The 15,532-nt window shown below is 37.7% G+C and overlaps 1 protein-coding gene across 3 annotated transcripts in view; it reads right to left on the bottom strand.

Moving 5' to 3' along the window:
- Nucleotides 1-15,532, bottom strand: part of LOC149139742 (zerumbone synthase-like) — a 187,180-nt gene that overhangs the window by 157,171 nt on the left and 14,477 nt on the right. Inside the window, exon 1 of one of the 3 annotated variants that reach the window (XM_089448561.1) lies at nucleotides 14,941-15,016. The exons of the other annotated variants lie outside the window; for them this stretch is intronic. Within the exon in view, the coding sequence (XP_089304687.1) occupies nucleotides 14,941-14,990 (50 nt within the window). The 5' untranslated portion in view covers nucleotides 14,991-15,016. Of the gene's footprint in view, nucleotides 1-14,940; nucleotides 15,017-15,532 lie in introns of those variants that run through there. 3 annotated transcript variants of the gene reach the window in all.

Below are 15,532 nucleotides of genomic sequence, written 5' to 3'. Positions count from 1 at the left end.
GAAGTAAAGATCATTTTCGAGACATCCAACCCTCTCTACCAAAATTGACTTTTAACCACTCAGGTCAATGAAATCCAACTAATTTAGCCACACCATGTGAACAAACAATCACGTTGCTGGCTTAGTCCAGATGCTCCTGCATCAAACTCCTGGGGAAGAAAAGAATCATCCCTCTGACTTTTAGAGTTTACTCCATACTTCTGCAACTCTGCTGTTGTCAACCAACTAGCATCCTCCACTAGTTGTCCATTCCATTTGACTAGATATTGAAAATAAACCTGCCCTCTGGTTCTTTTGGATACTCTTTTCTTCAAAACAGCTTCCACCTCTTTCTTAACTATCTTTGACATTTGTTCTTCCTAGATCAAATTTTGAACTTCATCTTCTTTAGTTTCCTCCTATAGCTTTGTCTCTATCTCTTTCTATGGATACAAATCTGCAACATTGAATATCAGTGATATTCTAATCCCTTCTGGCAATTCAATTTCATAAGCATTAGTTGAAAACTTTCTTACGATTCTACATGGTCCTATCTTTTTCATTTTTATTTTATTGTAGGTCTTAGTAGGAAATATTTCTTTTCTCAAATACACCATCACTAAATCTCCCACTTGGAATTCTTTCTCTCTTATTTTCATATCAGCTCTCTCTTTGTATTTTCCACTCCTTTCCTGCAATCTGCCTTTGACATCTTCTTGTAGTCTTTGCATCTACTCTGCAAACTCTTCAGCTTTTGCACTTCTTGTCTCCTATTTACCCAAATTTCTGAGCTCATACACACCTCTTGGATTCATCCCAAAAACAATCTAAAATGGACTCATTCCAGTACTTCGTTTTGGAGTGTCATTATAAGAAAACTCAGCCTGAGCTAGTGCTAAATTCCACTGCTTAGGATTTTGATACACTAAACTTCTCATTATGTTTCCTAAGCTTGTGTTTACTACTTTGGCCTATCCATCTATTTGAGGATGGTATGTTGAACTGAAACTGAGGTTAGAACCTAGTTTCTTCCAAAGAGTTCTCTAGAAATTCCCTACAAACTTTGTATCTCTATCAGACACAATACTTACATGCAATCCATGTAATCTTACAATTTCTGAAAAAATAGATTAGCAATATGTGTTGCATCACTAGTCTTCTTACATGTAATGAAATGTGCCCTCTTGGAAAATCTATCTACCACAACATAAATGGAATCATTCCCCCTTTGAGTTTTAGGTAACCCCAAAACAAAATCCATTCTAACTACATCCCATGGTCGGTATGGTATTGGAAATGGCTGGTACAATCGTGTATTTTGTCTTCTCCCTTTAGCATGCTGACATATCCTGCACTTATCAACAAATATCTTCACATCAGTCTCGATCTTTGGCTAATATTAAAAAGCATTTACCTGCGCAAAGGTTTTGTCTTGTCCAAAGTGACCAGATAATCCTCCACTGTGTTTTCCTTTATTATGTTTTCCCTCAGAGAACATTTGGGAATGCACAACTTTTTTCCTTTAAACAATAAACCTCCTTGGATAAGATAATCTAACCACTAACTTATGTTATGAACTATTGGATTTTGTACTGTTGTATAAATATCTTTGAAATCTGCATCATCTTTATACATTTCAACCATTTCTTCAAATCCTACAACACCAACTTCTAATTATTGCACAATGGAAGTTACCCTGCATAAAGCATTAGCAACTTTGTTCAACTTACCACTTTTGTGTTTTATCACAAAAGTAAAGCTCTGCAAAAATTCTACCAACTTGGCATTTTTCTGGTTCACTTTTGGCTGGTCGTTTATGAATTGTAATGCATGATTGTCAGAATACAATATAAACTCCTTTGGTAGCAAATAATGTCTCCATTTTTTAAAGGCTTGTACAATAGCATAAAATTCTTTATCATAAGAAGAATACTTCTTCTTAGCTTCATTTAATTTCTCACTGAAGTATGCTACCGGTCTTTGTTCCTGACTCAAAATACTCCAATTGCAACTCCACTAGCATCTGTTTTAACTTGAAATACTTTTTCAAAGTCAGGTAAAGATAAAATTGGTTTCTCTATGATTTTCCTCTTCAGCAACTTAAACTTCCTGTCTACTTCTTCTGTCCACTTGAATGGCTGATTAGTCTCCTTGATTTTTTCAAGAATTGGTGCACAAATCTGACTAAATCCTTTGATAAATTTCCTATAAAAACTTGCAAGACCATGAAAACTTCTTACCTCAAATATATTCCTTGGAATAGGCCAGTTCCAAATTGCTTGGAATTTCTCTGGATCCATTTTCAACCCTTCTTTAGAAACTACAAATCCCAAGTAAAATAATTCTTCTTTCATGAAACTACATTTCTTCAAATTTATCAGTAGTTTCTCTCTGCAGTGTTCTTAAAACAAATTTAAGATGCTCTAGAATTTCTTCTTTACTTCTACTAAAAACTAGAGTATCATCAAGATAAACAATAAAAAACCTGCCTGCATATTCCTTCAAGACTTCATTCATCAATCTCATGAATGTGCTAGGTGCATTAGTGAGTCCAAAGGGCATCACTAACCACTCATACAACCCACCATTTGTTTTAAGTGCAGTCTTCCATTCATCTCCTTCTCTGATTCTTATTTGATGATATCCACTCTTCAGATCTATTTTAGTAAAATACTTTGACCCACTCAAACAATCCATCAAATCATACATGCATGGTAAAGGAAACCTATACCTGATAGTGATCTTTTTTGTTGCTCTAGAATCTGTACACATACGCCATTCACCTCCTTTCTTTGGACCGAGTATTGTTGGTACAACACATGGACTAAGACTCTCTCTGATTACTCCCTTATCCATCACTTCTTGCACTTGTCTTCCAACTTATACATTTTTTTGAGGAGTTAATCTGTATGTTGCTTTGTTCGGAAAACTTGCTCCTGGTATTAGATCAATATGATGACTAATACTCCTGATTGGTGGCAATGAATTTGGCAACTCATCCACAATAATATCAGCAAAATCACTCAACATAGTTTTGATTTCTTTAGGTAAATCATCTAAGTTTGTGGAAGTAAGAATTACCTTAGGTATCCCTATGATAAAAAAATGCATTTCTTCACCTTTTCCAACCTCTTGCAACAACTCCTTTCCACTCATCAGCATAAAACTATTTCCAGGTGCTCCTTTGTCAGCTTCATCCTTCAATGGTAGCAGTGTATGTTTATTTACATCCTTCTCCAGAGTATAAGTATTTTTCCTCCCATCATGAATAGCTTTGATAAAAGTGCCAAGGTCTTCCAAGCAATACATGGAAATACATCCATTGGCATTAAATCACACAATATCACATCATTATAAGTACCAATCTCTATCTCTACCTTGCATTGTTCTATCACAATAATCTGATGTCTTTTCTACAACCATGAAACTTTGTAAGGAGTAGGGTGCACTGTCTTCACTAATCCTAGCTTGTCCAACATTTCTATAGAAACAAGGTTATCAGTGCTTCCACTGTCAATTATCACTTTACAACATTTACCTTTGGAATTGCATGTAGTTCTGAATAAACTCTTCCTCTGAGCTGGTTCTCCATCTCTTTCTCTGCCTTAAGCAATGCCCTTTTCAACAACAGGGATTCTCCTACTCTAGGGGATTCTTCCTTGTCTGTAATTTGAGGTTTTTCTTGCTTTTCCTTAGCCACATTCACATTCCTCTGACTTGTTTTTCTATTATGAGGACAATCCCATTATCCATGTCCCTATTCTCCACATGTGTAACACTGAATGTCTCTTCCTCTACCTCTTCCTCTAGGTGCAAATATTCCTCTATCAAAATCTCCCCTCTATGGTGGTCTACTACTTGAACTTCCTGCTTCATTTTGATGTTGCTGAACTTTTGGTTTGGTTGTTCCTCTACTTCTTACTTAACTTTTCCCTCTATTCCTCTGATTTTGTTTTCTCATCGTCTTCTCTTTTGCCTTCAAACCTGCTTCATAGGCATCTTCAATAGTCTTTAGACTTAGTAAGTTGATCTCATCCTATATGTCATATATTAAGCCATTGATATATCTAGCTACCTTCTCCATGCCATCCTCTACATGTCCTGCTCTAATACTCAATATATAAAACTCTTTTGTATATTCTTTAACAGGCATTCCTTTTTGCCCTAAATTATGTAACTATTTGAAAAGATTTAACTGATAATATTTTGGCATAAATTTAGCTTTCATTTTACTCACCATTTTATCCCATTGCTTGATCTTGGACTTTCCTTTCCTTGATCTGGATGTTTGTAGTTCATCCCACCAAATAGATACATGACCCTTCAATCTGGTAACTGCAAATTTCACCTTACTTTTGTCATCAACCTCCTCATAGTCAAAATATTTGTCTAATGAACTGATCTAATCCATTAGCTCTTCTACATTGAGACTCCCTTCAAAAACAGGAATTTCCACCTTTGGTTTTCCACCTACTTTAGCCAACATCTTGATAACTTTGGTAGTTTCATTTTCCTCGTCTTCTTCATCCTCAGAAGATTCTTCTGTAGCACTGTCAACTCCTTCATCAGGTGTTCTCCTCTGAGTAATCTCCATTGTGTCCATCCTTGTACGCAAACTCTGGATCTCTTCCAGCAGAACTGCATTTGCTTCAGGTCTTCCTCGACCTATGCCAGCTCCTCTCCTCGGTGGAATGTTTACTATAGTCAAACTCGATCTCTGGGCTTCGATACCAAAATGATGCAGGAGGCTGATGAAAAGAAGATGGTAGTCTTAAAAAAGACTATTGGTTACTTTATAACCAATCAGATGCATTCAAGCAGATTCTGTATGTGGCTTACTTTACACTGAGGGTCCCGCTTTTTCACTAAACATGTCGGTCCCATGTTGACATTCCCTTTGTAAAAAAAACTTCACTCTACGTCGTTGATCTCTTCCCTCTAGATCTAACAGTCATCACTCAACCCGATCAACAAAACAATGTCGTGATCACTCTATGTCGTTGATCTCCTCTCTCCAGATCTAACAGTCATCATTCACCTTGATCAACAAAACAATCCGGTCTTCCTCCACTATTGATCAAAGCGCACTTGATCCAATGATTGATAGCGAAATCGGGTGAGCCACTTGCATGGGGATTACCCGCAAGATAAAGTGGTTTTCTCTCTCCACTCGAGTGCTATGTGTCACATGGTTAATGGAATTGGGTGACCACCCCAAATTACCGCTTACCACTTTTCCTTCGCCCGCTAACAACCTTCACTAATAAAACCTGCTTTTCCAATATAACCACGTGCATTAAATCAAACTTTAAATAAAGAGTTTAATAAATGGTTTAAGGCTTAATTCCAAGGTTACCCTTTAACATTAAATGACCACAATTTAGTGAAAAAACACATAAATACTGAGATTCACCATTAAAGTGTAAAACAGAGAAGATGCCCAGTTACGTTAAGAACATGGATACACAGAGGTAAACGAGAGTCTACACCAGGATTAACACACAGATACACACTGAATCAATTTCTTCAATATAATAGAAGTTATGGAGTCTTGGCCCTCTCAGCTCAATTACAACAATTTATCTGACCTTTGTCTCAATCTCAAAACCCTATCTATCACTGAAACTCTTGCCTCTCACTCAATTCTCAATCAGATAAGCTAATACTTTTCCATTACATTTTCTTCTCTTTTATGAGTCAAACCCTATTCTAACTTCACTAACAACTCGATCTCTATTTTAATCAATCTAACAATCAAATCTCTATTTTTAAGCTCTATTACACACCTATGCTCGCAGCCTACCCCTTAGTCTAAAATAAGACAATTTTCTAATTATTACAATAATGAAGTAAAGATCATTTTCGAGAGATACAACCCTCTCTACCAAAATTGACTTTTGACCACCTAGGTCAATGAAATTCAACTCATTTAGCCATAACATGTGAACAAAAAATCACATTGCTGGCTAAGTCTAGATGCTTCTGCATCAAGATGTAACCAAGAAAAGGAAGAAGGATAGAGAGTTATCCAAATGTTGTAGTGTCACAAAATCCTTTTCTATTTTGCCACATTCCTTTTGGAGCCAATAGGGCATCCTCATGTAGGGTCTCACAAAGACAAAGGAAAGACAATATTGTTATAGATCCATTTGGGCACATCACTCCCATCATTCAGATCAATACTTTTAGGGATCATTGAACCTTAATTTAGTTGCTACATGCCCTAGACAAGTCATCACTTTGAATGCCTCCTTCCCTAACAGTTTCTTGGCCTGAAGCCCTCCATAAATTCCTCCTTGAGGGACCAGCGCAACCTTAACCAGGGGTAAGTGCACTTCAGTGCAGGTAGGCCCATGTCAGGGTGCTTTCCAGAGCACTTAGGCCCACTTTGACCTGTGTTGGACGAGATTGAGTGAAATCATCATACGGTTCTGGGAATATTCTTATCTTCTAGAGCCATCTAGAAGATTCCCACACTTATCATCTCCTATAAGCTCAAAATTGGATAGCGAGTGAGTTAAGTAACCTCCTATCCTCTCATCCCTTCCTCCATGGAAACTAACTCTGTGTTTGGAAGGCCATTCAATACCCTCATTTATGACCAAATCACCATAATTTTCCTATAGATTGAGCACTCATATAAGTGATCAGGGGCTGGACTTTGAGAATTTGTAAGGAGATATTGTTGGTGTGAGGTTTGAGATTGTAATCAAATATTGTTATGCTGCCAGGTGTTGTGCTTTTGATGTGATGTTGGTTGGAACCCAAGCTAGGAGAGTGACAATGGATCGGACTTCATGGTTGTAATTCTTCCTTCTACTTAATAAAGATTTTTACACCTTTTCCCATATTCTTTTCTTTATGTATGATGATTGTATGTGTAAATTCTTTTGATTCCATTTTCTTATAGTAGATAGATCTCTTGCTTTGATTTGTTTTTGTCCTTTATTTATCATTGCAAGTACTTGTCGAACAGATTAAGTTCGATAAGGAGCGATGGGAGCCATACAAAGGAGATAAAAGGAAAACGAAAGATAACAAGTAGGTCCCTTTCCTTATTTATCTTCTATAGAAAAAGGTTAAGCGCTTTAAATCTATTGTTCTAGGTGTAGCTACCCACCTAGGGAAATTGTTTTTATCCATAGATGAAAAATTTCACATAAAAAATTGGTGACTACATTGCGGAGCAATCATCATTCCGGCTAGTTTACCTTCATCCTAGTACACCCCAGTAGACTTTTCTTACTTCCATTGATCTTGTTTCAGCCTTTTTTGAAGTGTTTTTTGGTAAAAATTGTGCTTGCAAGCCCCTAGGATGGCCTCTCTGGCACCAACGCAGGTCTGGTCAAGAGACAGAGAGCTGCAAAGCACCCCTCGCTTGAGGACAGTGCTACGAAGTGCACTGTCTCCCACTCAAGGCTACGTTGATCCTCTATAGGTAAAAAATCCCTCCCTTGACTTGATTTTTCCCAAATTTCGTTCTGTTTCTGCTTGTTGAATGATCAATGATTGTTATGTCTCTGAAATCAATTTGTGTTTCCTTTGCTAGCCCTACTTTGGCCTTGATTGTTTAGTTTTTCTTAAATGATTTCTTTATCACTATTAATTCATTTTCAAAGTTAGTTTATAGTCAATTAATCTTTGTTCAAAAGAAAGTGTTGTAAAACTATTCATTTCTTTCGAAAAGGAATTGTCGTAAAGTCTTCGTTCTTTCCAAAAGATTGATTGATTGTATGTGCATTAGTTTCCTTTTGTTCATCACAACATTAAGGGAATTGAAAAGAAAAATTTCATTGTGCATTAAAAGAGTTTGTGTGTGCTCATAGGAATAGTTTAGGGAAATTGCATTAGATGTGTTCTTTGTTCTTTGATTAAAAGAATCTAATTGCTCTTTCCCTACTAGCTAAGGTTTTCATTATTCAAATTGAATGGAAAGAATGCTTATCATATTAGTTGCATTCTAGGAATTTTAGATACATCACGTGGTTAACCTTGAAAGGAAAATTCTTAATCAAGATCAACTTAAAATGAACATCAATTAACCTAATGGAACATTGTCACCTAACGCCAAACACTTAGACGTTCTAGGCTAGAGACGTGTTTGAGCGTCATAAAACATAGAAGTTTTTGCTAACTTTCCTGTGATACATTCCAAGTGTGATACCTCATTCCACGTACATGAGTATATCTTAGCTCATCCACGTACCTTTGGGTATATAGGGCGGTGTTACAGTACATAAAGTATAAAGGAATGCTCTCACTATGCGGTTTCGCATTAGAAAGCGCTAATATGGATTAGGCCTCCACATACTTTTGGGTATATATGGGAGGACAACACTAGGTTGCTATCCATCCTTAGGTAACCAAGTCAGCCGCCTTGTAAACTATGATACACCGAACATAGCATTTGGGAAGATTGTCTGCCCGTACTTCTCGGTTCACTGAGAGGTATTCTGCAGTTCACAGTTGCTTGGTAAACCTTTTTGCTTGGCTTACCCCTTTTTGTTCATTTCTTTTTGTAATAAAATCAATCATCAATCATGGAGTAAAATCAACCCTTACCTCATCGTTCGCAAAGAGCAGCGAGTAAACCACCTTTACAGCCCGAGGCTACACCCATCCAGTCGAAGTGATTTCATTTAACTAGATCCAGTACTTCACAAACTTCTAGTTCTTCATATGAATTAACAGAAACACCTACACCGGTAAGTACTATGACCCCAATTACTCCTACAATTATTGGTACATCTGTTACTGAAGTGGAATCTCCACAATTACCTTAGGAAAGTAGAACTGAATCTAGTGAAACGGTAACCCAAGTTGTTCAACAACAAGTTTATTCTCAACCTGAAGTTGTTCAACAAGAAATTACTTCTGAACCTGAATCTATTCAACCATAACTTAATCCTGAACCTATCACTATTCAATAAGAAGTTGTTCAAGAAACCCAACCTAAACTTGTTCTTTTACCAGAGCATTTGGACCTTAAGGTTGAAAAATCAGATGTTGTTACCTTACCAGAAGAATATCAACTAATACATCCTCAGAAATCCGTAACTGTGGAGACTTCCTCTTTACCTAAGCAACCAATACCAAAAATCTACTACGGACCTGATGGTTAAATCCTTCTACCTAGATTGATTTCAATAGAAGAGGAACCTGAGGTAGAATCACCCAGAACTCCATTCCATTTTGGAACTGGAATTTATCTATATCCTTATACTCCTCAATTTATTGCTTCTTTTGATCTTGATTACTTTCAGACACCCGTTGATTCGTTAGGAAATTTATTTGGAGATTTTACTATGGCAGAGTCAACATCCCAGACCGTACCATCTGTTACGGCTATGGGAGATCTTTTGTCCAACCTCCTCGATGTTTACTATGACACCTGAGTCACACTTGTATGGTGTTTCGTCTGTCCCATCAAGTTACCAATCTTTATCAAGAGCCCACTCAGGTTTTGCATCTGGCCCTTGGTCTTCACCAATGTCCTTTGCTAGAATTTTATCTAGTTCTTCATTAACGGATATTGAACAGCTGGACCCATCAAGTTCATATCAAGCTAGTTCATATGGTTACCATCCTATGCATTCGCTTTCCACTAGACTACCCCCATACGGAGAACAATATGCACATTCTCCTTATCCTCCATTTGCTGGGGGGAAACCATATGTCGGTATGCCGTCATCTTTAGGTCATCCTGGAATAACTGTCTATCAATGGCAGCCAAAAATACCCATTCAACCTAGGCTTGTGTATCCATCACAACCTACGCAATCTATCTCATCCATACCTACAACATCTGTTGTTACAGATTTACCGCAATCACAAGCTCAAATTGTTGTATCTCAACCTGTGTAGGCTAGCCCTTCAACCTTAGAACCCCAAGTTTCAGGCGTATATATTCAACCTTCTCAAGAAGTTTTACAACAACCACTTTTGCCCAAAGTCCAGCAACCTCACGTTAGTTTACCTTTTACTGGAATGACTCAGACTTAACTGGTTTAGTGTATTCACAACTTGGTCAAGCTTACATTGGTGGGAAACAATCTTTAAATCAACAAATGTCATATCAACAACAACAATAGTTGCTTCAACAGCCTTAGCAGCCCCAATATTAACAACAACAATTCCAACAATACCAAACTCATCCTGGACTTGGTCAACAAGCCTATACTGGGTTTGGTTAGCAACAAGTTTATCTAGGTCTTGGTCAGTAAGCCTATGCTGAGTTTGGACAACAGAAAATGTATCCTAGTGCTCAACAACAATCTTACGCTGAATCTGCTCAAAAACTTACCCTTATCAAGGATACCAGCAGCAGATGCCTTATGCTGGTATACAAAGGCCTATTGCCCAGGAAATCCCATCTTACCCTGGATATGCTCAACCTAACTTCAATAGACAGTTTCCTTTCGTTACGACACTTGAATTACTAGATCTAAAGCTCCTCACCAATGACCCAATTCTTTATGCACTTTGGTGGCTGGAGATTCCTCATAAATTACCTTTCGATATTCCAAAATTCAATGGAAATCCTAGAGAAGACCCATCCAACCATGTCATGAGTTTTCATTTATGGTGTTCATCAACCTCCTTGAATGATGATTAAGTTAGACTAGGTCTTTTCCACAGAACTCTTACTGGTCTAGCTACGAAGTGGTACATTGAGTTACCATGAGCTTATTTTGATAACTTCACTACCTTAGCTACCACATTTTTAACCCACTTCCAGTTACCCATATGATATGAAACTGAAACGGAACTATTAACCAACTTTAAATAGACTATTTTTACTCATATCTCTAATCATATTCATTAGTGGCATCGTCGTCATCAAATGGCTGAAACTTATGTTCCTGATTAGCATTTGGCTGAGTGGTTTATAAAATCCTTGCTGCCATCTATCACTAAGGATGTGGCAAAAGGTGGAATTGTCACTGAAGAGCAAGTAATTTCTCATGCCCAATATTTGGACTTGATTTATACATAGTCTAGCATGCTCTATGATAAGATCACGAACGCACACTGACCATCTTTCGTTGTTCCTTGTCCACCATCTAGTAAGGACTGTCATGCCGGTGATGGTGTGATTGGTTCTTCGAGCACACTAGCGGCTGGTAGACCATGTGGTCAAACATTTTCCATTTCTAGTCAAACTACAAATGCACCTGATAACATTCTTGCTTCCGAAATTAATTCATGTCATTTGACAAAGGCAAGAATGAAAATAAACCAAGAAGCAAGAATAAGGGTAAAAAAAAGAAGAAACAAAACAATTCCCCTCAAGAGAAATCATCTGATTCCTCTCCTTTGGCTAGGAAACCTCGTTACCCATGTTTGATCTGTAACGATGAGAATTTTACGCAAGATTGTCCTCATCGCTCTAAATTCTCAAAGCCTCTAGATACTTCTAATACATCCTCGGTATTGACTGGTCCTTTTCCAAAACCGAAGACTAATATGGTTGTTGCAGACTAGGCTTCCACTTCCCAAGTGCTTATGCTATCCGCCTCTAAGCCTAAAATTGAAGTTTTGGTCTCAACATGAAGTAAATATTATGGAAATCAACCGTCATCATCAAATAACTAGGCTGATCAACCTAACTCTTCAACTTCGTCTTGGTTTGATCTTATACCACCACCTGTTGCACCAGAGTTAACAATAAAACCACCTAAGGGATTTGTAGATAAATCGAAATTTAAATCTAGATCTCGAGCTCCATAGAATTATAACATAGTAGAAGATTTGTCTTAGTCATCTTCTGCTATGTCGATGCTTGAGGTGCTTCAAAATTGTCCCTCCCAAAAGCAGGCTTTGTTGTCAGCAATTGGTGGAATCGATCCAAATGATTCCAATCTTGTGCTTTTCGACCATGCAACTTATATGCCACAGTTACCAGTGAAATTAGCATTCGTGATTCAAGTAAATGCCTTCAGTAAAGGTATTCACCGAGCCATTATTGAAGAGGGGGAATCTACTTGTATTATGTCTATGAATTGCTGGAAAACACTTGGCTCACTGCCTTTGTCACAGTCACCAACAACATTAAAAGCTTTTGATGGTCACACATATATGCCTTATGGAATATTGAGTAATTTGCAAATCAAACTAGGAGCAAAACTAATAACTGTTGAAGTTGAGGTAGTTGATGGACCCCTTGACTACAAATTTTTGCTAGGAAGACCATGGGTTTATGCTATGGATGCTAGGGTTTCAACTTAGTTTTGTAAGATTTCATTCCCTCATAAGGGTGGAATCACAGTTATCGACCAACTCACCTTCTTCACTTCTAGTTCACAGGCTACAGAAGCATTCTGTTACTACACAGACCCCTGCTATCTCTTCAAAACATTGGTGTAGGTCTCTTCAAGGATCCTTCCCTAATGGGTACCTTTTCACTACCGTCACCATCAAACTTGTTGGAAGTGGCAAAAGTTGAGACTTGCAACATGATATCTTCCACTTCATCTCACTTAAGGAAGATTACCAATAGTTCTGAAGTTGATAGTAATAATGAAATCATGCCACTAAGCCCAATTGAGCTTACATAGCAATCAATCATTTTGGCTTCTGCAATGAACCCAAATCCATGTTCACCAATTGTATGGGTAGATCGTTCATTAGAATATGGTACTTCCTTCGATCCTTTTTCATGTATATTTTCTACTGATGAAGGAATCATCCAATCAATGATGACAGAAGAAGAACCATGGGAATATTATCATCCTCATTCCCATCTTCTAGATTACATAAAAGATTATTCAAATGAACTTAATCACCCTTCAGTTGTTGATTTCCTTTCGAATTTTGTTTTCATAGATACAATAGATTCTAAGAGAAACCTGTCATATATCGAAGAAATGATTTCTATCCATATTTCAACCAAACCTAACATTGTAGAAAACATTCATGTTGGAAAATCTTTTTCTCCATCAGAACTTGATATTTACCGTGCTCTTTTTCATGAATTCCAAGATATATTTGCATGTTCATATGAGGAGATTCCAGGAATTGACTCTAGTATAGTTGAACATGAAATCAAAATGTATCCTGATGTCAAACCACTGCAGTAACACCTCCATCCTGCGCATCCAAAGAAGGCTGTTGCCATTAAAACATAAGTTGAAAAATTGTTGCATGCTGGTTTCATTTACCCTATTCCTCTTACTGATTGGGTTTCCAATATTGTTCTTGTCATGAAGAAACAAGGGACAATACAAGTGTGCATTGATTATAGGGATGTTAATCAGGCTTGTCTAAACAACAATTATCCCACTCCCTTTATGGACTAGATTATTGATGAATGTGCTAGATGTGAAATATTCTCATTCATGGATGGTTTTTCCAGCTATAATCAGATCAATATCTGCCCAGAGGACCAATCTAAAACTACTTTTATTTGTCCATGGGGAACATTCGCTTACAGGAAACTCCCTTTTCATTTGAAGAATGCAGGGGAAACTTTTCAGAGGGCAATGAATTATGCCTTCCATGACATCAAACATATTGTTCAACTATACCTTGATGATTTACCTACTCATTCATGAAAGCAGTCGATCACCGACATCATTTGAGAGCTATACTTTTATGGTGCCAACACTAAAAAATATGTCTCAATCCACACAAATGTGTGTTTTGTGTTGGTTCTGGTCATTTTCTTGGTTTTGTAGTGTCTAAGGAAGGAATTCGACTCAACCCACTTAAGGTTTAGGCAATTCTTGACTTGCCTCCACTTTCCAATCTATTACAGTTACAGAGACTCCAAGGGAAGGCTAACTTTTTGAGGAGGTTCATTGTCAATTATGTTAAAATGGCTAAAGGATTTACTCGTCTTTTGAAAAAAGTGATACCCTTCCATTGGGATGGGGTAGCGCAAGCTTCCTTTGATGCTCTTAAAGATACCTTGATTAGAGCATCATTAATGTATTCCCCGAATTATCAAAATGACTACTTCCTGTATCTCGTAGCTGCATATACAACCATTGGAATGGTTTTAGTCCAAGAGGAAGATGGGATTTAACATCTGATACATTACTTGAGTCGGAATCTCAATGATACAGAAGTTAAGTACTCTTATGTCGAAAAGTTAGCTCTGGTTGTTGTTCAAGCGGTACAGAGATTTTTCCACTATATCCTGTTTCGGAAGACCACTGTCATTTCTAATTGCAACCCTATGACATATATTTTGTCACGTCAATTGCTCGGGGAAAATTACTCAAAATGGATCGTCACTTAGCAGAAATTTGATTTGGAATTCATCCAATCCAAATCAAAGAAATCTCTAGTCTTCGCCGAGCTTCTTTGCGACCTTCCCTCGAATACAATTGAATAAACATTAGAACCATCAATTCTAGATGAGTTTCTATTCCTGATTTTGTCATCTAACCCGTGGTATGGAGATACACTGATTTATCTCCAGACCCAAACATTCTGGCCTGATACCTCTCGCTCGCAACAATGACGTATCTGATACCAATCCAAAGATTATCTGATCATTGGCAACACTCTTTAATATCATGGTATCGATACGATTTTATGAAGGTGCCTCATTCATGAGGAAGCCAAGAAAGTTTTGAATGATTTCAATTCAAGTGCTTGTGGTGGAAACTTATCTAGTTCTGCTACCGCACAGAGAATTCTTCGTGCTCGTTACTTTTGGCCTTCCATATTCAAAGATCACATTATTTCCGTGAGAAGTTGTCATGCATGTCAGATCTATGAACGTAAAGCTTCATTACGACCTGCATGATTGTGTCCTCTTGTCATTGTTGGACCATTCACCAAATGGGGCATTAACTTCATGACATGTAACCCCACCTCAGACAGGGGGCCTTGTGAAGTAGGAAAGTGTTCCCTCTATGGACAGAGGCAACCCCTCTAGCCCTAGAGCGGATCTAGTCATAGAAAAACAAAACAACAATCGATTTCCTTAAATAGTCATCGTTGGAGGCCTACCTCAAAACCGGTGTTTGGTGAAGCTTTCGTTGCATCACTCCAACTTCCATTTCCTTCTCCTTAATGAGAAAACGACCTAAAACACCACAAGAAAACAACAGAGCACGTAACTGAGAACAACAACAGTTTATTTACATACAAAGTCAAGAAATCATAAGCTATCAAGTAAATTGTACACAAGATGTAGGAAATCATTATTGATTGTATTAAAATAAATCAAGAGAAAAGCTTACAACCAAGCCTTGATGTCGCAAGACTTCTCAGAGGGTCCATCTGGTATGTTCCTTCAAGCATTCACTCTCAAAAATGGGTCTCCCAAATGGGTAATCTCTCTCTCTCACTCACAAACTCTAATTCAAGGGTAAGGAACTCCATAATCTCTTACCAAACTATCAGCAATTCCACACTTGTCAAACACACACCAAAGCTATCTAATCTACTTCAATCCAACAAGAAACCTGTAACTAGGAACTAGCTGATCATAACAATGGTGAGTGCTTTTATAGGAGGAGGATCCTCCATACAATGAGGGAGAGAGAGCTTATCCTTAGGGGAGGTTTTGTAAAACTCGGAACTACCATCCCAGAGGAGG

Source organism: Pinus tabuliformis, chromosome X (genome assembly GCF_031772625.1).
Source record: "Pinus tabuliformis cultivar Carrire ecotype Pingquan chromosome X, CPIR1, whole genome shotgun sequence".
In the NCBI taxonomy this organism is placed as follows: domain Eukaryota; kingdom Viridiplantae; phylum Streptophyta; class Pinopsida; order Pinales; family Pinaceae; genus Pinus; species Pinus tabuliformis.
The sequence above is the reverse complement of the archived record's forward strand: the minus strand, read 5'-3'. Positions and strand labels throughout refer to the sequence as shown.